Genomic DNA, 27860 nt, shown 5'->3' on the forward strand with positions numbered 1-27860 from the left:
CAGCAAGTGTCTCCACATTCACAAGAAGCAGACCACAGCCAGTTAACAGAAGTAAATTTTATTTCATCACACTGTACGTAATGGATCGTATCAGCATGGATGTTACGAATGGGCAAATATTAAACACATGAAAATGGTCAAAAAACAAAAACAAACAAAAAACCAAAGGCACGTTTTCATTATTTGTACTACTGACACTGTCGAGGTACCTACTGCAAAAAAATGAGCTCAGTAATACTGTTATATATATATATATATATATATATATATATATATATATATATATATATATATATATATATATATAAAAGAAAAAGAAAAATTGCCTTAAAATTGCCTGAAACCGTTTGAGAGCAAAACCAAAATAGGAGGTTTAATTCACCACAATCATTCAAAAACAAGTTTAGAAAAAAAAAAAAAATTTGCAAAAGCAGCAGACCTAATCCTGCGTTCACAATCTCGATCACTCCAGGCTTTTAAGGTCATGACCTGGCTAGCTTCATGTCATCTTCTATGTCATAGTCACCAAAATGTAGATGAGTATAAATTAAACAAATCACTGACCATGTTTATAAAATGTGGTTTATATCAGATCACAATAAAAGGAGAAGGGAAAAAACAAACAAACAAAAAAACTTTTATATGACTTAACAATTGAACACAGGAAAAACTGCTATGAGGAATTTACCCGAGCTGATCGTTTGGATTAAAAAGTAAAAGTATAAAATCTAATTTACTCTCTATATTTTATTTGTGGTGGAAAACATGGCTGTATGTTGCAAACCTTCATGGGAAATTCATGACCTCTGGTAACTTTAGCATATCGGTGTAATTTTGGAGTAGCACTAAGGTCATACTAACAGCAACATGGTGAGATAAAGCAACCGGAAACAAAATGGCAGTGTTAAGCCCGTTTTACATGACATAGAAGCAAAGTGATCGACAACCAACAAACCACTGTAACAATATTATCCATTCTTTTGAAGATGTAGGGTGACAATTGTTGGAATTTCTTTCACAGTTTCAAATTAAAAGCTGCTTGGAGAAGCAGCTCAAGCTACCAGGATGCACATGATAAGAACTTGATTAAACAATACAATTTTCTTATATCATGAGACAGCATAGTTACCCACTGTGTCTTTGTAAGATATTTGTTTCAATCATTTAAATCTGTTAAGATTTTGGGTCCACTGATTTACTGACAAAAAACAATGTATTGTGAGATATAATGTGCTGTATCACAATTTTGGCACATGTAAAATATCAGAACATGACCATCCTGTAAAATTGTTTGTAAAAAAAAAGAAAAAAAAAAGGTCCGTTTTACAGTAAATACTGGAGTTGTACTGAACCCCACTTGCTAGGTGTTATCAGTGAAACCATGTCAGTTTCAGGCAGGAATGGCATGTGAACGCAGGGTCAGGAGAAAGAATGTCGTTGACCAAATCATGCATAATTAGCAACAAGCCAGCATTTTTATCCCTTTTTAAAAAATACCCATAAGAGTTCCTTTTTTTTCTACAGTTCAGTTTAAACACACAGTAAAGGACTGATTCAGTGGCTAGCCTAAAAAAAAATAAAAGTCTGAGGCTGAATGCTACTAATCACTAAATCGATCGTTTAACAAATGAAATCTGCCAATGTGCAAAAATCAGCTAAATGACAACACGGGTTGAGCTCAGGTGGAAACGAAGGGCAAAGCAGAAAGCAGCATTAATCACAGACCAATTCCAACCAGTGAAACATGCTTCCTCATGATGCCGTGTGCAAACGCTCCTTCTCATATCTGTACAGAATGTATACATCAAGTACAAACCCAAAAGCATCTCATATCACTGGGATAAGTCGGTGCTGAATTAGAGAAGCCTCCAAGAGAAACCTACCTTCACCATTCTAAAGCCACAACCATTTCACACACTACACCTGATATTTACACATTGTGTATTATCATGGTACAAACCAAAAGGCTATAGCTGTAGACTAGTTTTACACACAAAGCCTGCTTCTGAAATGTATCATGAATTAATATTTATTATTCATATGGTGCTCTGCACCTCCTAAGAAACCAGCCAAGTTGAGAATGAAGCCCAAAATGGGGTAAATTAAGACAGCTTATGCCTTACAAACATATAAAAAAGCAAAAAGGGTAGAACGATCAGGAGGACAAGATTTCATTTTAATCCACTCCTCATTTTAAAAAAAATCACTTTCTTTTTTAAATGATACGGTCTGTCTTTCTTTCTCTGTGGGTTTTGGCTTGTCAACAAAGCTAGCTTTCCAAAAAAAAAAAAAAAAAAAAAAAAAGAGGCAAGAATGACTAGGCGTGACATCATGCCAGAATGTTCACACCTCACCTTGGCACAAGAACAGATGAAAATAACAGCACTTTAAACAGAAACAAAAGTACAGATTCGGGGGATTCGATACAAGCAAAAAAGGGATCTATTTCAGTTTGGAGCTGTAAACAGTCAGAAGCCACGCAAATGGTTCGCTCAAGAGATGCACTCTGTGGCAAAGCCTCAAGCAGGCAAGTGCGATTCTGGTGGTGACGACGGCAAGGCAGCCAGCAGGTCGAAAAGGGCGCAAACATGGCAACACCCAGGTCATTCACTCTCATCTGGATTTTGGGAATCTAATATTTTCACGTGGGTGAACGGAAACAAGCCTCTCCGGCCGTTCACCTCGCCTTCCCACTGACCGCTGATGTTCATCCGGGTCACCTTCACAATATCACCCACCTGTAGAAACATCACAAACATTAATTACTCACATACAGTGCCTTTCAGTAGAATATATTATAGTAGAATTACAAAAGCTTGGGATTGACTTAATATACTGACTACAAGTTTGTTTTATATTAGTTCCAATATACTAACTTCCACCAATAAACCTCAAATCCAACCTCAATTCAATGATCTATATATGGATTTAGCACAAACGTATCATTTATACAGTGGGTTTGAATTAAGTATTCAGACTCTTTCTGCTTTCTGCAAAAATTACTGTATTATAAATGCAATGTAAAAGATTATACTAACTTTTTTCCAATTACCCACACACAATCCACACTTGCAAATTTGTTTAAAACTAAAGAAATAAAAAAAAAATAAATAAATAAAAAAAACAACACAGTCCAAAATGAGTGCAGGGCCGTCCTGTTTGGACATCATTTAACCAGGCTGGTGTGTAAGGTCCAACAATTTACAATGCATGTCCGATCAAAAACCAAGCTATGAAGTCCAAGAAATTATTAAACTATCAAGGTATAGGGTATGACCATTTCTGTAGCCGTTAATCTTTCTAGGAGTACAGTGGGCTCAATCATTGTGAAATAGAAGAATTTAGAAATCCCTTGGATTCAAAATTGAGCATCCATCCAAACATTCACTTCACTTGCAACTAGCAATGATATCCAGTGGTGTTCACTAGCCACTTATGAGGAAGTTCTGCTAGAGCAACGAATATAGCAGAGAACCCAGAAAAGATATCAGAGCCAGAAATAACTGTTCCAATTTACAGTTTTCACCTCTAGGCTATGATGTATTTTGGGATTTATCTTCCTTTCCATACAAACACAACATTGTGTACTTCTAATTCTTTGTGTAAATGTCACTTTAAACTTCCTTTTATGTATTAAAAACCCCAGATGCTGTAAATTGTGCTTGTTCTTAGAAGGACATTCTTGAAAATGTGTCTTCCAGATCATGCTAACTGCTTTATATTTATTTTTTTACTCTAGACTTAATTAATGCCACACATTTCATTGTTCATTCATGACACATCTTTTTTCTGTGGCTCAGACAGTTTATTTTAGTTAGCAGGTTTTTTTTATTTCAAAGAAACGCAGAATGCCACCACCTCCTACGCTACACATGTCGGCCACTGTGATCTGGTCAACATTTCGTGCAAAAACATTCATCAAGTGCTTCTGGTAATGTTCACATCAAGCATCAGAATGGAGAAAAAAGTGTGGTCTCTGTGAGTGACTCATTCAGTTAAGAGTCTAATATTTGAACATTTAATTTTTTTTTTTTTAAATCAAGCACACCGGTACATCCAGTGCTCCAAAATAACATGTGTATGTGGTTTCGTCACTGCTTTGATATATTGATTTTTCTTTTTTCATGCAGCCATTTTTACTTCACATTGGGGTGTGTGCGTGTGTGTGTGTGTGTGTGTCTGCTCTTTTTTCCTGCCTGAACTAAGAAACAGGAAAAAGCTTGAACTTGCCAGGTTGAAGGCTTTAAGGAATGGAATTTTGCGCAGGACTCGATCCAACTCGTCCTGAACCCTTATTTTGGCAGCAATCTGTCCCAAGTCTCAGAGTTTAAAACAACTCTGCCCCATAATGTTATTAGATGGATGATGGATTTTTAAGTGATTTTTCTGTAAACCTTTTCATAATATTAAATAAATAAAAGATAAAATAAAACAATTTTAAATTACTACTAATAAAATCAGCACATTTTGATACAACACTTGCACAAATCTTTGTGCTTAATGATCACTTCACTGTTCAGTAGAAGATTTATATCGTTTGAACATTATATACATTTGTAATAGCTTTGGCGTTAGTGTTAGATTTGACACTTTGTTGTAGGCCTACCTAATTTTAATGGTTAATGTCATTGCCTTTACTTCCTCTTTTTATGAAAAAAAAAAAAACCTTTCCTAATAAATATAATTCAGGGATGTTATAGTGTTGGCTGAAATTCTTAACCTGGTTAATACAAATAATTTTCTAAATACAATGTTCTAATAAAGAATGTGGTCTTCATGTTTACATAGGTATTGTGATGACTGATGTGAACCTTACTTAAAGCTTGTGATTGGCTGATTGCATGGTCAGGTTTACTGTCCTCTTAGTGGACAGTACGTGTAGATGGTGCCCTTACTATTTTTGCACATCTACATACAAAAACGTTATAAACTATATTATACAATTATAAAAGTTATGTATCTACACTTGTTAAATGTGCAAAGCTAGCGGAACGTGATCGGGTTTCCAATTGAATTCAGAAAGGTCAAAACAGCTACAACAATCATTCCAGATTCACTTGTTGAGTAGCTAATTTTCTGTTTTATTGAGAAGAATTTTTTTGGGTGATCCACACTAGTGTTATGCTTTCTGAGTGTAACCTTCAAACTCCTTTAATGGTAGGGAGTGCAACATTGCTGCTGATGCTGAGTGCAGCCATGTTGATTAGTAGTCTATCTGCCAGTTGAGCAGGCATTGTTTTTCCATTACCTAATTGCAGGTAGAAAATGTATTGTTTCAACCTTTGTTGAATGAAACAAACAATCAAACAAAAAACAAGCAGTGACTGTCTCTCTGTAGCTAACACACACTCATAACCCCAGTTCTGAGCTCATACAACAATACCCAGTGCACATAAACATTAATACTGTGTTTGACTCACGTTCACTCTCTACCTCAAATCAGGAATAAACAAAGAACATATTCTTATCAACTAAAAGTTCCTTCCCAGAATTATGGAAGACTGTCGAACATATCTGACATCAGCCATCAGACGAAAACAAAGAAGCATTAATTAGCATTTATATTTAATATCAGGCTGCATACTCATGTATTTGATTGAGATAATTAATGTATGTGAAATGCAATGAGGACAAACATAATTCCAAACAACAATGTCCACTGACGAGACTCGTCAAATGTAGCATAACCTTTAGCACTAGCTTACATCGTTGTCCTAAAGGAGCTCCTACACAAAACCTGTAATGGTTGGTAGGTGTGGTGGTGATGAACTTTACTGCAATATCATGGCCATGTAACACCTTGTATGGACAATAACATTTTTAATCATATAGCAAAAGCAAAGATTAAAATGATTAATCTTGTTAACCTGAGTCCGTTCAAAGTCATCCCCAAACTGTATAGAATTTGTACACCTATTACTACACAAGGATGCACAATAGATCACTCAACTGTCACAATATTGGAAAACATGGAATGCAAATATGGCTTAGCAATACGTATATCATAAATTGTCACAACATACTTTTTTCATAACCAACAAATATTCCAACATATTTTCCCTTTAATCCATCATGTCTTTAGGTCATACAACAGAAGTGTCATTTTAATGGAAAGAATAAAAATAGCTAAATACCTCAGCAAAAGGGTAAGCAAATGAATGTTAAAATTCATTGTGTTCATACGTGTTATACTGCTGATCTACTACTTCTAATTTTAAGTCCTTTTCCTGAGAAAGAACACACAATACTTTTCTAATTATCCACCAAACTGTGGAAATCTGCGTAAGCAGGAACAAAGAGTTGCCTTGGAGACTGTAAAAACAACAAAGTGCCGGTGATGAGACTGGAATGGTTCATCATTACCACACCCTGGATCAAATGAACTGAAGTTTCTCAACTTCATGTCAGACATAATGAACAAACAGAAAACTAGCCATAATCCCAAGACAACAGGATGCAGATTCCTATATACTGTCTGCTTAGAAACACAAACATTATTATATACAACCAAGAATAAAATTTTCCTTCTTACCCTAAAAACGATACGTTAGAACTGAGTATTTGAAGTCAAGAAAACAGAATGTGTATTGTATATATGTACAATTTCAATTTTGGATCAGCTATTTACTATTGTTTTTTATATAACAGTGTAACACTATAACTGGGTGAACAAACTGGCTTGAGTACCATTGCAGGCAGAAAATTGGAGAACTGTCATTCAATCTTTCTAATTAGGAAAACGTCTTAAACATTTTAATATAAGACATCGAATTTATTGTGATTTTTGTAACATTTGTAACTCTTTGTTTTACATTATCTACATTTAATACCTTATGTGGCGGTTAAGTTAGACCCAAAGTGCTTTGTTGGCATTATAACTGAGGATATATGCTAAAGCAACAGGGCTAGCATAGCATATATATGCACATATATGGCAATTACAATTGGATAAGGTTGTGGGGGTAATCTATAATGTTTTAGATAGAAAAAAGTGCATACCTCCAGTGCCAAGGCAGTCTTGTCATATGCACAGGGGACACGTTTCTGAATGGCTCTTGCCATGATCGGCCCATTTTGCATAGAGGGTAGCGGGTTGATGACAGCACCGGGTGTGCCAGGGGGCAGCGGCGACGGTGTCTGAGGTTGGGCGTAGGCATGGGCGGGCTCAGGGATGCCATAGCTGTTTGAGTTGCGTGAGCTATGGCCAACCGTCCCAGTGTGAGGCAATGGCCTGACTATCTTTTCTACGTAGGGGACAGGAATCATCCCAACACGGCCATCCTTGTTCTTTGCACTCCACCACTGTTCCTCGGGCTTGTCCAGGATAATCAGGATCTCACCCTTTTTGAAAGGAAGATCCTCTGCGTCACTGCCAGTGAAGTCATAAAGAGTCCGGACATACTCCAGATTCTCATCACCGGGGCCGCCGATGGACTGAATAGGGCCACCAGTTAGAGCCGGGTTAGGGAACCTGATGGAAGAAACATTGTGCTTAAACAAAAAGAATTGTGGTGCTGTAAGAACAAATCCATTTAATTACTAAAGACCATGCACGATCCCGTCTTGGGACAAAGCAAAGAATAAAGAAAGGTCAAGCAGAAGGTGTGTCTGGGTTTTATAATTTTACCTGGAGATGCCTGGAGGACAAGGAGGTTCAACAAACAGCAAAAGAAGAAACCTTACTCATTACTTCTCTTGAACAGTGGTGAGAAGTTAGTAAAGCAAACAATTTCAAATTTTGCATCTTCATCCTTTGGAGATGCAAATGAAGCATCTTTGTTTACACATGCACACAGGATGCAACTGTGCTCTCACCCCTGCATCACTTCCTGTCAGTCACCATAGATATTCAAACCTTATAGTATATCAACAGTGAAAGTTAAAAGTTTTATATATATATAAAAAAATCATATCAAGATTTTACTATAAGACAAGGACCCTGAGACATATAATAAATATCCACATAATAATGGATAAAAAAGACAGTCACTAATTTGCTCATTTTAACAGAGATTTAAAATGCCTATAACCCAATGCTCTATTTTATTTCAATAACTCCACATTTTTACTCTCCCATCTATCCTTTTACTGGTGCTAAGTGTAACATTGGTAGGCAAAACTGAGCAATTGGTCATTCCATGGTAGAACACTGCATTGAGTTGAACATCTTATTCAAACTGGATCTATAGCTTCTAAAATGTATATTTAGCATATTGTTTATAACTGTATAACAATATAATGTTCAGAGGAGAAACATAAATTAGTCTATAAATTATATTTAAATTAATTCTGTTGGATTTTGCTCCATAACTGGGAAATCAGAAGTTTAAACATGGCCAATGCCATCTGTAGCCAGGAACCAAGAAGCAAAAATGGTCATGTTGTATCTTTGAGGAGAAAGAGAGCAGGCCACCAATTCAATAGGGCACCAGTGGGGCAAGCATACATTTTCTTCTGAGACACATGAAGGCAACCTCTGTTTCTTTTAAAATGGCTGCTCATACACCACCACAGGGCAGGTTTAAACATACTCTGATAAAAGAGCTTCTGCCTTCTTCTGCATGAATGAGCTCACAGACATCTGAAACCTTTCCCAGTGAGCAATCACCATTGTCTTTATAAAACCAAAAACGACGACTTCCTTGTGCTGGAAAACATTTATACTTTTACCTCTGACTATAGAGCAAGTGATGATGAAGACGCCTTCAATTAACGTTAAATAAATTCATTCTCACAGATAACCATGATGAGCAGAAAAACGTTCCAGAATTCAACAACACATCAAACCTTGAGGTGGATGGACTACAACAGCAGAGACTACATTAGATTCCACTCTATTCAGTTCAGAAATCTGAGACTATAGAGAGAACAGGATCAAAGAACTAGACAGATAAAGATTGTAAAATAATTTCTGATCCAGACAGCTATCAAGACAGCAGAAAGCTACTGACATCTATCTGCATGATTTTATGCCTCACTGCAATACATTTGGCTGATTGATAACTGTATAAATGAGCAGGGGTGTTATGAACACTGGACATAAATGAGCACGGGTGTTATACACTGTGTATAGTTTAGGAATATTTTTATGGATTTTTTTTAATAGGTTGTAAATAGTTATTGTGCCTCATTTCTATTTACAGTCTAAAAAGCTGAGACTTAATTTACTTACTTATTAAATGTTAAAAAATGTGTATACAAGAATTATTACACATATCTATACTATATAATATCTTTAATCTTATCATTGCATGACAATTTCTGTGACAATATAATTAACATGCAATAATGTTAACAACACTCAAGACTAAGTATAAGGCAAAATTATCACATTATGATTCTTGGGAGCACTCAGACAGAAGGTTTAATTATACTGTATGCAATGACAATAAATACAAGAATCCAAAACTAAAATAAAAAACGTTTTGCAATTAACTCATTAATTACTATTATACCATGATTCCAGTTTGTTGTGCGAAATGTCTAATGGATTTAGACTTTATATTTTTGTCATCAAATCATTTACATTTCTGGTATTTAGCAGACATCTTTATCCAGAGTGACTTACATTTTTATTTCAGTTTATACAAGTAAGCAATTGAGGGTTAAGGGGCCCAGCAGTGGCAGCTCGGTGAACCTGGGATTCGAACCCATGACCTTCCGATCAGTAATACCAAAAAGGTGTATTGTGACCATTTCCTCACCATATCAACATTAAAGCACTGTTTTGCCAAAAACAGCATATGATATTGAGATTATCATATTACACATAACTTATCACGATATCGGTGTACAATATGGTCATAATAGCTATTGCAGATGTGTTTGGGGTTCTTACCTGGGGGCAGGTTCTATCAATGTGGTCGTGTCCAGGTAGTGGATCTTGTAGAACTCCAAAAGCGCAGGCAAGTTCTCAAACTCCTGGTCGCCGATTTTGAACCTCTTGGTTGGTAACGAGTTAATGATGTAGTGGGACACTTTGGAGTTCTCGGAAACAGACAGTACGTAGTCCCCGGGACAAGTGGACGAGTCGCGAACCAGAAACATACCGTGTCTCTGTCCCTGTAACCGGCTCTGAGTCTCCTGCCGAGACAGACTGCCGAAATACCAACTACTCCGGTCCGCTGAATCGAACCGCGCTGACGACATGACTGCACTCAAATAAATAAGCTTGGACCGAGCAATATATTATATAAACAACCAATAAATTAAACTTAAGCGACGTTTTATTTCTTTGCTAGTTCTATATCCTAAAGCTGAACCGCAACCTGACGTTTCACGGACAGGCTGCGACGAGCTAACTTTGTTTCATTGCTAATAAACCGTTACCTTTTTATACACACAAGCTGCAACAGTGGGTTGTCGGTTTTTTTGTCTTCCTATTTTTTTTTAAATAAATGAAATCACTAGTGTCAACTTGACACAAATCGAGAACGCTCCATTCAAGTTCCGCTTTTCAGGTCCTTCTTCCGTGATGTGATGTTAAAAACAGCCAGCTAAGTTAACCCAGTTTACGAAACGATATATAGACCGTTAGCCAGCTAGCCACCTCACCATGAAGAAAAGGTCGCCATTATACGTTCACAAACATGTCTACATCACGATGAGGACTCACACAAGGCTGTAGCTTCCATTAAAGTCCATTAAAATAGATCACAACAGTTTTCTCCCGCGTATGATCCAACCAGCTAGCTGGCTCTCTTCGGCCCCAAGTCCGAGACTTCAGTAACAAAAAATGGCGGATCTGCAACACGTCTATCTTCACATCGAAATTAATGCACGAGTTTCAAAAAGTCCCGACGCTTTTATCCTCGAATGTATCTCCACTTGGCTTCACGACACTTGGTATCGCACAATAAAAATTTCTAAATGTAGTTTATTCGGATAAAATTGTCTTTTCCTCCAGTGATGATTTCTTACGGACTTCGCAGCTCGTCAACCAGCTAGCTGGTGTAAAGGTGGAGAAAAATGGCGGCCAGAGGGCGGGGCTGGGCCTGGTCGCGCGCTCGCCCACTTTGTGCTGGTAACGTGCAAATTGTTCTAATGATTTGAGTCATTTAGTTCGGTACAACAATTCGATTCTTTAATATTTGATTCATTTTACATTTTTCATTTCCGTACATAAATACGGTGTATTCCTATTTAATACGTGTTCTGTCTATATTGTCTCACATTGTCTGTTTTTGTCTTGTATAGTCCAAGCTAAATGTATAGTGTTATTTATGTCTGAACCAAATTCCTTGTGTGTGTAAACACACTTGGGCAATAAACCTGATTCTGATTCAGATCAATTATGTTATAATATTTGTTAACACTGGGGTTGTAAACGACGATGATGGGTTTTTTGTGATATTAATGTCAAAATAACATCCTCATCAGAGATTAAATAAAAAATAAAAAACAGACAAATTCGCAGGTAAACAATTCAAATATATCAGTATATGAATCACGAGTCGTTTTGCAGCAAATTACACGGAACTACTCAATGATTTATAGATTTATTTATTACAATTACAGATTTATTTATTTACACTGATTTGTCAGTTTCTCGATGAAGATTAAATAATGGGGGGATGTAATTTTACCTTAAATACCTTTAACAGAAATTTGTCAATTGCCAATACCAATAGGAACCGACTTTTTGGCTTCAAAAATTGCCTTTTTCCCCCCTTTTACGATATCTATTACACAGAGTAATGCTAATTTGTGTATGCATATATTTAGCAAATCTATTTAAATAGTTTAATATGTTATTGTCTCATGTTGTGTCTGAACATTACTGTTATTATTATAATGGTGCTTATTTATTTATTGGCTCTCAACATTGAATCAAAAGAGCTGACTAAAAGAACCGATTCAATAAGCCGGTTCATTCGCAAACTAATTCAGTTTAGTGTTAACTGGGTTACAATGTCAGCAATGGAGGCTACGGGATCTGATAATGACTGGAGGAGTCAAGGATTTCGACAAAAAGTAGTCACACAAATGTAAGTTTTTAAAAAACGAATCGCCCCGTTTAACTCACCAAATGAAACTAATTTGAGAACGTATACAAGATCCGTCTGGTCATTGCTAGTTGATCATCATGCTAGGTACCTTACTAGCTTAGCATTAAAGTTAGCATCTACTGAGATAAATACAACAGCTGACGGATACCGACAATAAAATGCAACACACCTGATGGTTTAACACGTTAGGTAGAATGTAGCAGTTTAAATTTTCTGCTTTAGTTAGTCAAATAATCTCTTGTAGCTGTGTTTCCATAAACATCACCAGAAGGGCTGCAACTGGAAATGGGCGCATTTCAACTAAACCCAAAAAGAAGAAATAGATTGTATTTTTTAACCAAAACACACATTTCATTTTAGAAGTGCGCTCTGTACAGTGATACATACTTGATGAATTTATTATTATTATTATTATTTTTTTTTTATGTGAGTCTGTATTTTCTTTTGTTACTCAAACGGATCGGATGTTGAAAAAGGGCTACTGAAGTTTTTCATAAGGTTCTGATGATGAATAAGGACTGAATGACTGAATATCGTTGGTATTAGCAGAGATTAGCTTTCAGGCGATGGCGTACGTTGTGTATTAAATACGTTCATTGTCTTGTTCAGGAAAGGTAACATTATCTCACAAGTAAACAAATAGTTTTAATAAGAGTTAGACCACTTTTCCTGATGCCTATTAAATTGTATTTCTGTAGTTGTGCTATTGAATGATATATTGGAGGGAAGCAAAGAAGAATATAGTGTCTGGACTCAAACAGGATTACAGCTTATCTGTATTTAAACTTTTGTATGTTTTCCAAAACCTAGTTCTTAACTAAGCATAAACTGAAGCTTTTGCTTACCCTTTGTCAGCCATTAATGAATTAGTAAGCAGACTGGCATCTCTAAATTGTCTGCAGTGTATGAATGTCTGTGTATGAGTACCCTTTGATGCCCTGCGATGGGTTGGCACCCCATCCACCTAGTCTTCTGCCCAAACCCCCGGGGAAAGGCTTCAGGTTCCCTTTGGCCCTGCGTTGGATAAGTGGTACAGAAAATGGATGAATTTTTGGGATAGGAACAATGCATAGGACAGGGCTGCCAGTCTTTATAGTTTTTATATAAAATTGATTAAAAATACTTCTTGATTTATAGCCAATAATCACCTAAATTCATCCCAAAAAAGGGTAAAATATAAATATTAATTCATACAAATAATAAAAAAAAAAATCAAAGACATACACCACCATTCTGAGTAATCTATAGTGTGTTAATTTTTAACATAAACATTACCTGAAGCTCTAGATCTGTATCTGTATGATGTTTTGCATTGAGCTGCTGCCTCATGATTGGATGATTACATAACTGCATGAATGTGCATGTGTACCAGTGTTCTTAATAAAGTGTACAGTGTGTCTTTTGTACATAAACTTTTTTTTGTTAGATAGACAGATAGCTAACATATGGGTTCATTTCTTGGCAAGCTTGTGCCTTTTTTCTCTGGTTGATTTTGTGAAGTGTTCGATCCACACTGTTATTAAGCACTCTTATTATTTGCAGAGAGGATGCCATGCGCAAAGCTGGAACAGCTCACACCAAATCCAGCAATGATATGGAGAATCATGTGTTTAACAAAGCCAAGTGCAGAGTAAGTAATGTCTGTGAGTGATATGTGAAATAACCAGCACATTAATTAAGTACATTTATCAGTGATATAATGACTGAATCTAAACAGGAGGAGTATCTGTCCATGGTTGCCAGGCTGATTATTCATTTCAGAGACATCCGTAAGTCTTTTATTCATGTTGTTTTGTTAATCTGATGCTTTTTATGATTTACTTTTAAGTGCATTTAATAACACAAAAAACTTTTTTTTTTCCCCAGATAAAAAAGCACAAGGTGGTGCAGGTATGCTATATATAGATACAGTAAATAGATGATGTATGATGCATGTAATAGCAATTTAAAATCCTTGGTTGCTTATTTGAATGCACTGTCTCAGTTCTGCCTCTTTTTGCCCACCTCAGATCAGATGAACCCTCTACAGAATCTAACTGCGGTTGGTGGTGCTGGAGGCCCAGGCACTATTGGCATGCCCCCTCGTCCTACTGGTGCCCCAATGGGAGCCATGAGCCAAATGCCAATAGGCCAGCACAGTATGCAGGGTGTTACAGGAAATCAGCAGGGTGGTGTGTTCAGCATGCAGATGTACTAAATTGTTGCTGTTATGCTTGACATTTGCATGTTTTTACAAATGTATTTTCTGTTTGACTTGGTGACACAGCTGGAGCTCCGGTGCAGTTGCAGACAGCACAGCAGCAACAGCAGTCCATCCAGTTTCAGCAGTTCCAGCCACAGCAGCAGATGGCCATGCAGCAGAACGCCATGCAGCAGCAGTTTCAGGCCCAGCAGTTAAAACTGCAGCAAATGCAACAGCAGCAGCAGCAGCAGCAACAGCAACAGCAACATCATCAAAATCAGTCGCTTCAACACCAGAACCAGCAACAGCAGCAGGCTCAGGCACAACAGCAGCAAAACCAGGTCAGGACATGTTTACAAAAATCATAATGATACTTACAATACACATGGTGTAATGATACTTAGGTGTGTGCTAACAAACTGCCAGCAAAATAGAAGTTTCATTTAAAAACTCTTTAATTGTAATTTTATTCAATGATTACAAAAATAAATTAAGACTGAAAATAGAACAATATCGCATTATCCTAGATATTTCACAATTTTATCATAATATGGATATTGTATTATAATGTTTTCCATTCCTAATAGCTACCTGTAATTTTTTTAATAAAATAATAAAAATAATTAGCAATAATTATATACTAATAATGCTTTATGCTTTTATTTTGCTCAAGATGAATAGAAAACACTGCAGTTTCCTTAAAATATTGAGTGAAAGGTAGCGAGGAGGGATAAAGCAGAGATACCCTCACAAACCCTAAGTTGAACACTAATAGTGTTCTGTATTTACAAGGGTGAAGTCTTCTAGTACTGTGTTGTTTATAACCAAAAAAAGACCCCTAAATGGGCATACATTTAAATTCAACGGGATGTGTTTCAACAAGTACATCTGTGGTTAATTTGATTGCTTCTCTTTTAGTTGCATCAGTCTCGACTTCAGCAGCAGCAGTTGGCACAGTTTCAGCAGCAGCAGGCTCATGCTCAGGCCCAGTCCATTCAGCATTTACAGCAACAGCAACAGCTTCAACAAGCTCAGGCCCAGCCAGGTCAGATGCCCCCACATTCCCAGCCTCCCCCACAGATTCTTGTACCCCAATCATTGCCCGGACAGATGCCTCCTGGGCAGCACCAGACCATTAGTACTCTCACCCAACAGCAGCAGCAGCAACATCAGCATCAGCAGCAGATGAAAATCCACCAGGCCCAGCAGGCTTTTCAGGTTAGGATTTCCAGCAGTCACACTACAATGTGCAAAGCATGTTAGTGTCAGTGTGTGTCTGAAGTGTGTTTTGTTGAAGTACACCATATTTAGACCTACCAAAATAAGTCATTTGAAACTATCTGTGAACAGTCACAGAAAATATACAGTCACTTTGCTGCACCATGCCTGTCATACAAACACACGATGTTCGTAAAACTAAAATCACAATGCAGTATGTACTACTAAGGTGGAATGCAGTAGCAAAACTAAATTAATTTGGAAAACAATGTGTGAATGCTTTTTGCTGGTTATTATTAATGAAAGGCTTGAGCCTCGGTCCTGTTTCTGATTGTAGCACATCATTTAAGCAGGCAGAAATTAATATCTTCTCATGAAAGTAACGTAGGATCTTTTTCTGAATCGAGAGAGAACTCAGAAGAATGCCTGTGGAACCCTGCCTGCTGAGATGTTGTGTAGACCCCCTGTGTCTGTTGTTTTCCAGCACAGAAATACTATAGGACCCATTTACAAAGTGCTGCTCATGGCAGAAGTCACCAAATCCTATAATTGATTACCTTTAACCACAATGAGCCCTGGTTACGATCATTTCTCACAGCTATTGTTTAATAAAGTTACTAAGAAATTAAGTAGTCACTTAATTTATAGTAGTCGCTAGGGTTGCAAAATTCTGGGAATTTTCAAGGCTGGAAACTTTACATAGGAATATATGGGAATATATGGGGGGAAAAAAACTGGAATTTAAAAAAAAAAATGCAAAGTTGCCTATAACAAGGAACATAAATGTAGTTAAAAAAATCTTAGCATAATTTTGTTTAAAACAACAAGATTTAATGCAATTTAAGTAGTACCCTGCATTCCTTGGTCACTTGCACACAGCACAATGCTTACTGGAGGGCCATTGAGGCCAAACCCCACTGCATGTACTTGCATTCTTCATAAGATGCACAGTAACACTTTTTTTAGGGTCATTTAACTAGTTGCTTATTAGCATGAATATTAATAGAATATTGGCTATTTATTAGCACTTATTAAGCACATATCAATGCCTTATTCTGCATTACCTTATTCTACATTCTTAATTGTACTTAATAACTACCTTACTAACTCTTAATAAGCAGTAAATTAGGAGTGTTACCACATGCACAGATAATGCTTTTGTTACTTAATGAAATAATCAATTAAAGTTCTACTTACAATTAAATCAGTCAGTTTTAAAGACGTCAGTTTTAAAATTTCCAATTAGTTCCATTAAATTCCTCTAAATTCCCATAAATTCCTGTAAAGTTTCCAATTTTGAATATTTCCAAAATTCCCCAGATTAAGTTCTCGTGGAAAGTTTCCAGAAATTTACCGGAAACTTTCCGCCCCTTTGCATCCCTAGTAGTTGCTTACACAGTTAATATAAATTAATAATGATGTAACACACATTATCTGTTTTATCTGTATTCCAATATGCTTTATTTGTCTTTAAATACAAATAATTTATTCTAATGCATTTTTTGACCTTCTGCTTGCTGGCTTGCATGTGCATTTTGTATGTGTGTGGCTGAGCAGGCTAGAGTTTTGCAGCAGCAACAGCAGCAACAACAACAACAACAACAGCAACAACAACAGCAGCAGCAGCAGCAGCAACAACAGCAGCAGCAGCAGCAGCAACAACAGCAGCAGCAGCAACAACAACAACAACAACAACAACAACAACAACAACAGCAGCAGCAGCAGCAGCAGCAGGCCCAGCTTGTTACTCATCCTGTGACGGTAAGTGCTGTGCAATCTGTGACGGTCACATGGGAAGTGAATGAATGGATTGGGCTTGGAGTGAATGCATGCCAACTGAGTGAACATTAATATTAATACTTAATGGATTGTTCCTTTTTGTTTGATGACCCATTGAATCCTCACAAAGCCAGCAAAGAAAATAATTGTTAAAGAAAATGCTTGAAGTCTTGAGGCTGTATCTTCATTGTGGGAATCTTTGAGACTAATGGGTTATTTCCCATTATTTCCAATTTTATCTATGAAAGTGGTTTAAGCTTGCAATATGATGCATTTCCACCATGCTTTTCAGACTTTTCTGAGAGTCAAATGACCTACTGAGGACAAACATTGTAGAAATGATTTACTATTGTGTGAACATTTATACAAATACATTTATATCATATTAACGCATGTATTTATAATAAAATGATAGTAAACTCTTTCGATTGTATGAAATGTATGTGTATGTTTTTGTTCCTGTATTTTTCATAATGTGGCTTGAACCCAAATAAGAAAGTTGCATAACTCTGTTTTTGCAATCCTGGCACATGTCTATTTGCAATCATATGAAGTAAAGGAGTTCTAAAAAAAAAAAAAAAAAAGAGTCCCTTTGGTGGAAATGTATCTATTAGTTCATAACCTTCATGGTGACTAGGAGGGGGAGCCTATGGATAAACAAATCAAAAGATTCTTTCTGTTGCCCAAAAAAGAAAAGAATAATATATACATACATATACACCAAATATGTGCCTACAATCTAACTTGTGCGTAGTACACACTGGTGTTTACCAAAAAAATATTATTTAAAATTGTTTGTGCTTAGAGTTTGAGAGGGGTCTTTATTTCTTTTGCCTTGCTTTTTGTGACTAACAAACTGACTGCATGCTCTGCTTTTTTATTTTGAGTCTCTGCATTAATGTGCTTGTAAGTTTACTAGCTGTTTGGTATAACTGCTATCACAGTTATGCTTTTGTTTGTATGCCTTTAAGAAAGGAATAAAACTCTTGGTGTGTTGCTGTTACACTAAAAAAAATGAGGCAGTAGCTGGTGTGATGGACCCACAGTGTAGTTACTGTTATCAGAATGCAGTTGATTTATTTCCTTTAACAGCACATCCCAATGTTTTATTTCTCTATCACAGCGATTTATCAACGTTGCTGTATTTTGTGCATTAACGAACAGCATGCCACTTTTTAAATTCAATCCAGTACACATTATGGCAGCTATTAAGCATCATTCCTTCACTAGCCTCTCTTTTATTCTTTTTCTTGAAGTTAATGTGTCAAAAATACAGCTTTATTTGTATAATAAATAACTGCAATTTGTTCTTGAAGACTTTTCACTAAGTTGTAAAAAAATTTGTGCTTCACATACAGTAAACTGCTCCTTCACTGTTTCAACAATTGTCAATAATCTTTTAACGTTTAGCTGCACACTCCACAAGTTCAAGTCGTCGTGAATTTGCTGTTCTGATAGACATGATAATCTGTTTGAATGAAGAAATAAATGAAAACCTGTGATTTGCAGCTACACTAGTATCAGAACTGCTGTTCTACTTTCTGACCAATCAGCATCTAGAATTCAACAGAACTGTCATACCTTTCTTGCTTTGGAAAGTTAGAAGAATGGTTACCAAAAAAAAAAAAGAAGAAAATAATCAGTGTTGTACATTTATATAAGATATCTGAACCTTTATTTATGAGTAGAGTTGTAATACTTGTCAGCTAAATGAACTTTCTTTGCTGATTGACTGCATATGGGGTTATTGGGGAGTTTAGTGTAACATTTGATTTATCTTTGCCTCAGCTGTTTATTTAGCAAGGAGTTCATAAGACATAGATGCACATGTCATCTCTTTTCACCTGGCATGAGAAAACAGGACTTAGCATGCTGCCCATTAGCCTGTGGCTTGCTCTTTCTAACCTGCTCAAGAAGAAAATCACAGTCGAGCTCACACTTTATTTATAGGTGATCATGCGGATCACAGAATGTCTCCTTGTTTATGTCCTCCTGTGCCTGTAGTCCCTCATTAGCCCTGAGTTTTCTGAGTGTGCATGTGTGCATGTGCTTCCTCTCATATCCGCTGATGCACTGCATTTATTGTTTTTGCTTGTGACATGTCTGTTGTCCCCTCTGTCCTCCTCAAAGATGATGCCCCGTGCTGGGATACAAATGCCACCCCGGTTGCCTCGCGCCATTCCGAACTCTGCCAATCCTCAAAACCCTGCTGCTATGGGAGGACAGCAAATGCCACAGGTATTTACACCAGGGGCAGAGTTCTGGCTTTCCAGTAGGTGCCCACATCTGTGGCTCCCCCTCGAAACAGAGCTGTCGTGAGCAAGTCTTAATATAACAGCTGTCCCCTTTTGTGCCCCCCTCTTTTAAACCCAATCCTTATGTGTAGGGGAAAAGGGTGGTAGGATTTTATTGCTATTTCTGCAAGCTGTACAGGTAAGTAAAACAGTGGACATCAGAGTGTAAACTGGTGTTTTAATGTGTGTGACAGACCAGACGTTTTAATGACCACAAAGGTTTAGTTCATATATCTTTTGCCTGTTTTCTTCTCCAAAGGGTCAGCAAATGTCTTCACCATCTCCGGTCCAGACACCGCAGCCGTCCATGCCGCCTCCTCCCCAGCCTCAGCCCTCTCCGCAGCCGCTCTTATCTCAACCCAACTCTGTCAGGTACCTTTTCTTGTGGCTCTCGACCTAAATCCTAATCTGTTTTGTGTAGACTTTCACTTTATTGAAGCACTTCATGCCACAATGCTGTTATTTCTATAACTGCACTTTTGAAAGTTTTACGGATTTCTTAACTCAGAGAGAGAGTGTGTGTTTGTTCAGCAGATGTCCCAAGACATTAAATATAGCTTTAAAAAGTATTATTTTACTTTTTTTTAATGAATTTACAATTATCAGTTTGACAATTTGGGGCATAAAACACTTGGGGATGTGCTGTTAAGCTGTTAAGACTCTGAGACTCTTAAAACATTACTTCTCAAAAATAAAGAGTTTCTAAAGATTTATGTTTTATATTGTAGTATTAAAAAGGTAGGAAGGTGGAAAGCACATATACTGTATTTAAAAGGGGATAATCCAACCATCACACACCCATATAAAAATGCTATATTTATGTCCAATAATATCATATTTTTGTTTGTTTCTCAGTTCTGGTCCAACCCCATCTCCAGGAGGTTTTCAACCCAGTCCTTCCCCACAGCCTTCCCAGAGTCCAGCCACAGCACGTACACCACAGAGTTACCCAATGCAAGTGCCATCTCCTGGACCCCTCAGCACTCCAGGTGTGCGGCACATACACACTGGATGTTCTAAACAATAGGATTCTGGCTTTAGTGTTTCTATATTAAATGTGCGGCTTTTTGTTTAGGATTGACTATGGTAAAATCAGTTTGTGTTAAACCATTAAGAAGAGTGTTTTAAAGTTATTTTGTGATTCAAAATACTTTGTGATAATTCAGAAGATTTGCTTGTGCTTGCCTGCAGGTAATCCAAACTCTGTGATGAGTCCAGCAAGTGCATCCCAGGTGGAAGACCAGCTGTATATGGACAAATTGAAACAGCTTTCCAAATACATTGAACCGCTGCGCAGGATGATTAACAAGATTGACAAAAATGAAGGTATTTTTTTTGTATTTATTTTTAAGCTTTGTCCTAATGTTACTGCTTTTCTATTGTATAAATGTTGCTATTTTCCTGCTTTCTTTTCCAGAAAGGAAGAAGGATCTGAGCAAGATGAAAAGCCTGCTAAATATTCTCACTGACCCAAACACCAGGTGAACATGTGCTCATTAATCTCTTCATCAATCAGATAGTCCGTAGTTTAGAACTTTTTTTAACTTTTACTTTCATCCATTGTGCTTCTCTTTCAATAGATGCCCCCTTAAAACCCTACAGAAGTGTGAGATAGCTTTGGAGAAACTCAAGAATGACATGGCAGTGGTAAGATATACAGGCACCCTGCTGTCAATGGAGATCCACATCATATTATGCAGAAGAAATAAAATCAAATCATGACTGACAAATATATAGAACAATCATTAATTTGACTTATTTTCCCCTAAATAAAGTTTTCACTTCAAGGGGCATCGTGGTCAGGCCCTGAGACAGTGTGTTTAGAGAGACTATGATGAACACAAAACTTAGCTAATCCGGGGACCTCATAATTAGCCACCATATTGATTTACGGTCTTAAATAGTCACTGCATATAGCCACGATCAACACATATTTTTACGGGCCTTCGTTTCAACTAGCAATCATAATTTTACATTTACAGCATTATCCAGAGCGACTTACATTTTGTATCCAATTTTTATACAACTGAGCAATTGAGGGTTAAGGGCCTTGCTCAGGGGCCCAGCAGTGGCAGCTTGGTGGACGTAGGAATCAAACTTACAACCTTCCGATTGGTAGTCCAACACCTTAACCACTAGGCTACCACATAATAATTTAGACTAAATGCGAACACTAAGTTCGGTGAACTTGATTCGAGGCCTGAGTGTTTTTGGATGAGACGTTGAAGCATCGAATTTGTACGGTTGTTACGCTAGTTCAATCTTACAGAAAACATACTGTACAGAGTTTTAGTTTGAAATTATCGCAAACTTTGGAAACTTTCTGTTGTTTTCTTTTGCTGTAATCTTCGTCCCTCTCCATTCCTCCGTTTTACATTTTGCAGCGTCTGTGTTTACATCACATGTCCAGAGTTTAGCGGGTTGTGCATCAGTAATAATGGTATGTGGGCAAACGCAGTAACTCAGTGTGTAGTTACATTCAATGTATTAAACAAAGCTTATTGTATTGTTACTCAAGGAATCGTTTCAGCCCTACATTTTTACTCAGCTGCTGCATTGCAATTCATATCCCATTTTACATGTTCTAATATGCTTTGCATTCTGTCCTCAGCCTACTCCTCCTCCTCCTACAGTGCCTTCAAAAAAGCAGTACCTGTGCCAGCCATTGCTTGATGCTGTCTTGGCCAACATCCGCTCACCAGTTTTCAACCACTCTCTCTATCGAACGTTTGCCCCTGCAATGACGGCCATTCATGGCTCTCCCATCACGTGAGTGCCACTGAAATGCTTTGCATTTTAAGTAACTGCAACTGTCCAGCATGCTTAATTTAAGCATTATTAATGATAGACTGTACTCACAATTAAATTTTGCATGATGCCCTGTTTATAACTTCCCATTACTTCCTTCCTTGTGCCAAAAGTAAAAAAAAAAAACCTTCTGATTCTTTAAAGTAAGAATAATTATGCTTATGGCATGCACCCCTTTAAACACACCTCTTTTGCTGAACCTGCAGAGGGCCCATCATTTCGACTCGGAAGAGGAAGTATGAGGAAGATGATCGTCAGACTATCCCAAACATCTTGCAGGGGGAGGTAGCGCGCCTCGATTCCAAATTCCTTGTCAGCTTGGACCCGTCTTTCTGCAGCAACAATGGGACGGTGCACCTTATTTGCAAATTGGGTAATTTTGGATGTAAAATCTTTTTCTCTCATGTTTTCACATTCTGTCTCTGTACACTACAAAGAAATAGGAGAACTTGCGATCTATATACCCAAAGGGATAAGAGCAGAGCTTGACTTATATTCTGATTAATTTTGATTTTGTTGTTCCAGATGATAAGGCCCTTCCGAGTGTTCCTCCTCTCCAGCTGAGCATTCCATCAGACTATCCTGAGCAGAGCCCACAATGGGACAACGATGATCAGCAGTATGGTAAGTGAGAGCAGTCACGTTTATTCAGTAGACTAGTGAGCTGAGGGAGGTAGGATCAGGTCTGTGGTCCTGAGGGAGGCTGTTTATAACTTGTGAATACAGTTTGTCAGATCTCTGCATGTAAATTTATCATCTGTAAGCCTGTAATGTAAAACGAAAAAGCACAATTGTATGACTGCAATTTGTGTTGTCATTTTGGAGCATGTACTGTTGTTTTTGTTGGAAAAAAATGTTGGAAATCTACTAGATCTGCAGTCTGTATACAGTACATGACAGTGTTCACATAAAAAAGTGACGCATGAGCCACAATATTCTCTCTATTATTTTCAGAGGCAAACCCATTTTTGCAGAACGTCCACAGGAACATGACATCCAAACTGCTGCAGCTTCCTGACAAGCACTCTGTCACAGCGCTGCTCAACACCTGGGCTGAAAGTGTGAGACAGGCCTGTCTCTCTGCTGCCTAATCACAGCAACAAGGCTTCTCTTGCAGCATAAAATTCATCACTTCTATCTGTGTCTACAGTTTACAATTAGAAATATGATGAAGTACTATAATTCTTATCTTAAGCAGCACTGGTTTGTAAAGGACCACTAAAAGCACTGCTGTATTTGAATGTGTTTTTATTTACTCTAATAAATAATGTGTTCGCTTCATTGTGCAGTGTAAACTGAGGTTTTTAAAGCTGCTGTTATACAAGAACAACGTGTTCTATTTTCCATTCCAAAAATTGCTGAAAACAAAAACTGGGTTATTTTCAATCTTTTCAGTACTGAAGACAAACACATTTCAGCAGAGGCAGGACTGGAGCAAATCATAACGTAATCGTTATGAACTTTTTTCTCCCCTCATTTAAACCCAATACTTGTAGGAAAAAGGGTGGTTGAACTATAGTCCAGTTGTAGTCGGTTGTATTAATTAATTTTTGGGCCAAGCTGAGCATTTCTCTTTTATCAAATCCATTAAATCTATTTATCACAGGCCTGTGTGAGGACATGCATGCAAACCAAAGGATATTTTTTGGGTACCCATCTGAAAGAACAGTAATCCATTTGTTTATGGTAAATTGGCATAAATAATGACAAACAAAAAGGATCTGAAATTAGTTAATGCTTCTTGCAGAGAAAATGGACAAATATGTTCTTTTAAAATAAATAATTGCTATACTTGCATTGTTAAAACAGATACTGTACAGTATGATGGATAAGTTTTACAAAGAATATTTTAATACTCTTGTATTTTCATCCCCGAAATAATCTAAAGTTTCACTGGTAATGTGTGCAGCCTGAATTATTGTGGGTAAAAAGAAAGTCTTGGAAGATTTTTTTAAATGTATTTATCATAAAAATTGAATGTCTTTTAATGATGAGCTTCGTGTAAAAAGATCTGAAACACTGCTTCTAATTCTAACAATTTTACTATGAGATGATGCCTTGTATAGATATGCTTTAGACTACAAATGGCCAAAAAAGAATCCTGCCTATAGTATTTTAGTATTTATGGTATTTTCCTCCATAAGCAGCTCCTTTGAACAGCTCGAGTTCTCCTGCTGAGGCTCTGTTTGAGAGAGGGAAGGATCACTCTCTCTGCCATGTTGGCCTGACACACTGCCCTGTAGCACAGAGGAAGAGGAGCTCAGTGTAATAGTTAAGGTTAAACTAGATTTGTAAATAAAGTCAGATGGACTATGACTTACAGTCCTTTAGGCAGGGATTGAAAAGGAAGTTTTGGAAACCTCTCTGGCTCCTCAGTTCTGCAGGCAAGGAAAAAATGACAAAAAAAAACATACACAGCATTCTGCTTTACCAAATGTGGTCTGAAGTTTGATTTATCAGGCTGTATTCACATTTTGTTAGCACTTTTGGTACAGATACAAAATAAGCAGCTCCTACAACGATCTTTCCGGCCCCAGCTAGAAGCTGCTATCTAACTAGCCTATCTTGCATTTTAGACTAGATTTAGAAATTAATAGATTATTCTTCTTGTTCTTCTCCCACTCTTCTTCTTTTTATTGTTATTATTATTATTATTAGTAGTAGTAGTAGTAGTAGTAATAGTAGTAGTATAAGCAATGAAGATGGAATAAAATTTACTTAATTTACTCTGGCAAAAACAAGGTGTAGCTTGGCTGTAGCTTTAAAGGCAAAAATGAAAGCGAAAGTTCAGTGCTCACAGTTAAAGTAGAACATACCCTTGCATACTTATAAGCATCCCAAAAATACACAATTATATCAGTTAACACTGTAATTCTAACAATGAAATGTTTCTTTTTCTTTTCCAATTCAGTATGTTAGAAACCTCATATCTGCTTGATATTTGTTTGTCACCAATTTGCACTCAATGGTTTTTTTTATTTATTTATTTATTTATTTATTTATTTATTTATTTATTTTACAATTTGCAACCTTACTGTTTGGGATTACATGCAAAAGTTCATTTACACTAGAAGCAATGCACTGACATGTCAACGTTTATTTCTGTATATGTGCAAGTCTATGCAAATTACTTAACTTACTTAACCAATTTTATAGCAGATATGGTATGATTTTTTTTCTCTCCAGTTTCCCACTCAACTTTACTTCCTTTCCCTTTAGTTAGATGCAACTAACCGTTTAACTAAAAAAAAATACCAATTTCCACTTAGGAACAATTATTCTGATTTTCCCAAGTTTAGCTCATATGCATAGATGATTAGGACCACTGTCTGTGTAACATAAATGACTAGATTTGGTTTAATGCAGATGTTTACATGTATATATAAAGTATTACCTGTCAGATTAATCAGTTTCATGCAACTAGTTCAAATCTAAAGATGGAAACTAAGGATAAGAACCTTTTCTCATCAGCGAGATAGGCTTTGGCTATAATGTAGTTCTCTGGGGTGATTTTCCGGTTGAACACAATGTCCCTGAGGACTGCCTTGATGCGTACAAGCTGAGGGAAAAAACAAACAGTTCTGAAATGGTTGCACTAGTGAAAGTAATTGGTTTGGAAGGATATGATGTGCTTACTTCCTGAGACTGGAGACTGTTGGCATTATACAGCTGCCGTATAATGACCTCACACTCCCGCAGTGTGGGGGTTCGAGGTGGTTCAGACAGGCTGCCATGGATTCTTAGAGGCTGCAGAGAAGTGATGAGACCCCCTGTGGATTCTGGGACAGACTTGCTACCGCCTTCTGAAATGTCAGGCGTGTCGTCACTGACTCCCATCTGTGGGCTGATATGTCCTAGTTACACTCTCATATACACCTAAATTTATTTGTACTACAGTGGGTGATAATTGTACAGGGCATGCTTTAGTTACCAGAGGTGTGTGTCCTGTAGAAAGCGAGTATCATCCAATGTCTGCTCGAGGTAGAACTCTCTCTCTGACTCAAAAGTCTTCAGCTCAGTCCAATGCTTTTGTGCTTTGCAAATGGACCCTGAGCAACAAACAGTAATATAGACTTACAGAAACATGTTTTTGAGTGCATTTACATCACATCAGTTTTTTTGAAATTGGTAATAAAATAAAGAAGTAGAGAAATAAAGGCAGATTTAAGATGTTTTTAGCACAAATCAGAAAAAAGAACAAAAGGCTTAATCACCTCAAAGTTATAGCACAATGGTTTCTATCCTAAACTCTGCAGTGTGTTTCAATGTCTGTGTGCATGATTACCACAGACGAGAATTTGGACGACAGTGAGGAAAAATACTGATTTCTTTCTTTCTTTCTTTCTTTCTTTTTTTTTTGAGGTATATACCTTTTCGCCGTAACTTTGTTGGCTGCATGATCAGGTAGAGCTGGAATTACTATACCTCAGCTGAAAGAAAGAAAAATCTCATGTAAGGTGAGAGATTACATGCATGATGAAGTGATCTTTATTTCACACATCAAACAAAAACCAGGCACTTAATAACATTTACACAAGTAGCACTTACACAAGTACATTTACACAAGTAGCTTCAAGTACAGTTCAGTTTGTTCTGTAAACACAAAGCTAACATTAACCACAATATCACTTTCTAACGAGGAAAAGTCCAGCCGTATTACCTGTGACCTCATCTACCGTCCGGTATTGTCTCAGTTCCAGTACTGATACAGAAAGCTGACTTCGGGCTCCATAGTGGTGTAAGCAGAAAAGTGGTTCCCTTATAACCCAAAGATCATGAGTCAGAATCCCAACAATGTCACAGAGCCAAGAGAGCAGAACTAGCTGTCCTCTCTGGGGTGGGAGTGGTAAATAGGTCTAGTTCATACAGCAGGTAAAACCCCAACACTCACCCACCCCCATCACCCTACACCCTTTTTTTTTAGAGGTGGGGAATCTAGTTTCAATGTATTTATTTAGGAATATTACAGAATTTAAAGCTCCAAGTAAATAGAAACTATATATAATTTAATACAAAATAACATTCCTTATTAATCTTTTTATTTTACTATATTTTATATCCACCCCAGTGTGATGTTGTTCATGCCTAATCAAATACAGTAAAGTGATCGGGCAAGTCGCCCCCTACTGCGGCTACATTATCCTCAGCTTCATTCACATCAGCTGGAGGAACAAATCAAATATTAAAGAGGACAGAAAGATTTACCTCCAGTAGAAGGTCGCTGTGTCCCAACGAGTGTTGACTCCAAATAGACACTCTTGTTTTTGTTTGTGGAAACGTGAATAGGATTCAAAGCATTTTAATTCTTTCACATTATGTTTACATATATCTGGTATAAATGGTATCTTGTGTTATTAATAAAACATATACTTTAAGCACTATTTACACTATTTACACTGTAACATGTGAGGGGTTCATTGTAACATGGCCATATGACATCTAAAAATCCCCCTCTAACAGTTTAAACTGATTCAATTAAAAGTCCCAGATGATAAACTTGTTATCTGAATAAACTGCATTATATCCTCAAGACAGTTACACAGCCATCTGAAATTCCTGAACTGTAGTTCA

General features: G+C 37.1%; 3 protein-coding genes across 5 annotated transcripts; 1 reads left to right on the forward strand and 2 right to left on the reverse strand.

The window, feature by feature from the left end:
• Window positions 1–318: 318 nt before the first annotated feature.
• Window positions 319–11240, reverse strand: crkl (v-crk avian sarcoma virus CT10 oncogene homolog-like). The gene is made up of 3 exons (XM_027140000.2): window positions 9839–11240; window positions 7000–7471; window positions 319–2738 (listed from the first exon to the last, which is right to left on the reverse strand). The coding sequence occupies exons 1-3, from the start codon at window positions 10147–10149 to the stop codon at window positions 2604–2606; spliced, it is 918 nt and encodes a 305-aa protein (XP_026995801.1). The 5' UTR covers window positions 10150–11240; the 3' UTR covers window positions 319–2603.
• Window positions 11241–11829: 589 nt separating this feature from the next.
• On the forward strand, window positions 11830–23570 carry med15 (mediator complex subunit 15). 3 transcript variants are annotated; one of them, XM_027139986.2, is made up of 18 exons: window positions 11830–11987; window positions 13551–13638; window positions 13726–13777; window positions 13875–13898; window positions 14018–14179; window positions 14275–14531; window positions 15109–15408; window positions 16966–17169; window positions 19318–19425; window positions 19741–19853; window positions 20337–20470; window positions 20673–20807; window positions 20899–20962; window positions 21062–21128; window positions 22093–22250; window positions 22496–22662; window positions 22815–22913; window positions 23244–23570. In XM_027139986.2, exons 1-18 carry the CDS (start codon window positions 11911–11913, stop codon window positions 23378–23380), a joined length of 2346 nt encoding a protein of 781 aa, XP_026995787.2. In that variant the 5' UTR covers window positions 11830–11910; the 3' UTR covers window positions 23381–23570. The 3 variants fall into 3 exon arrangements, with proteins under 3 accessions (XP_026995787.2, XP_026995788.2, XP_026995789.2); XM_027139987.2 differs by having other exon boundaries at window positions 14018–14176; XM_027139988.2 differs by lacking the exon at window positions 19318–19425.
• A 207-nt stretch (window positions 23571–23777) lies between these two features.
• si:ch211-222n4.2 (uncharacterized protein LOC101885505 homolog) lies at window positions 23778–27228 on the reverse strand. Its single transcript, XM_047805500.1, has 7 exons — window positions 26950–27228; window positions 26660–26719; window positions 26221–26338; window positions 25926–26133; window positions 25748–25848; window positions 24611–24667; window positions 23778–24526 (listed from the first exon to the last, which is right to left on the reverse strand). Exons 2-7 carry the CDS (start codon window positions 26685–26687, stop codon window positions 24412–24414), a joined length of 627 nt encoding a protein of 208 aa, XP_047661456.1. The 5' UTR covers window positions 26688–26719; window positions 26950–27228; the 3' UTR covers window positions 23778–24411.
• Between the last annotated feature and the right edge of the window lie 632 nt (window positions 27229–27860).

The sequence above is a fragment of the Tachysurus fulvidraco genome, chromosome 21 (genome assembly GCF_022655615.1).
Source record: "Tachysurus fulvidraco isolate hzauxx_2018 chromosome 21, HZAU_PFXX_2.0, whole genome shotgun sequence".
NCBI lineage: Eukaryota > Metazoa > Chordata > Actinopteri > Siluriformes > Bagridae > Tachysurus > Tachysurus fulvidraco.

Bases quoted from the DNA above. Each gene is read 5' to 3' on its own strand.
- crkl (XM_027140000.2), bottom strand. From the start codon at position 10,149: ATGTCGTCAGCGCGGTTCGATTCAGCGGACCGGAGTAGTTGGTATTTC. The intron at 7,472-9,838 runs GTAAGAACCCCA...TTCTTCCATCAG, and splicing joins TTGATAGAACCTGCCCCCAG to GTTCCCTAACCCGGCTCTAA. The intron at 2,739-6,999 runs GTATGCACTTTT...ATGTTTCTACAG, and splicing joins AGACTGCCTTGGCACTGGAG to GTGGGTGATATTGTGAAGGT.
- med15 (XM_027139986.2), top strand. From the start codon at position 11,911: ATGTCAGCAATGGAGGCTACGGGATCTGATAATGACTGGAGGAGTCAA. The intron at 14,532-15,108 runs GTCAGGACATGT...CTTCTCTTTTAG, and splicing joins CACAACAGCAGCAAAACCAG to TTGCATCAGTCTCGACTTCA. The intron at 20,963-21,061 runs GTGAACATGTGC...CTCTTTCAATAG, and splicing joins CTCACTGACCCAAACACCAG to ATGCCCCCTTAAAACCCTAC.
- si:ch211-222n4.2 (XM_047805500.1), bottom strand. From the start codon at position 26,687: ATGCAGCCAACAAAGTTACGGCGAAAAG. The intron at 26,134-26,220 runs GTAACTAAAGCA...AGGACATATCAG, and splicing joins CTACAGGACACACACCTCTG to CCCACAGATGGGAGTCAGTG. The intron at 25,849-25,925 runs GTAAGCACATCA...TTTTTCCCTCAG, and splicing joins ACAGTCTCCAGTCTCAGGAA to CTTGTACGCATCAAGGCAGT.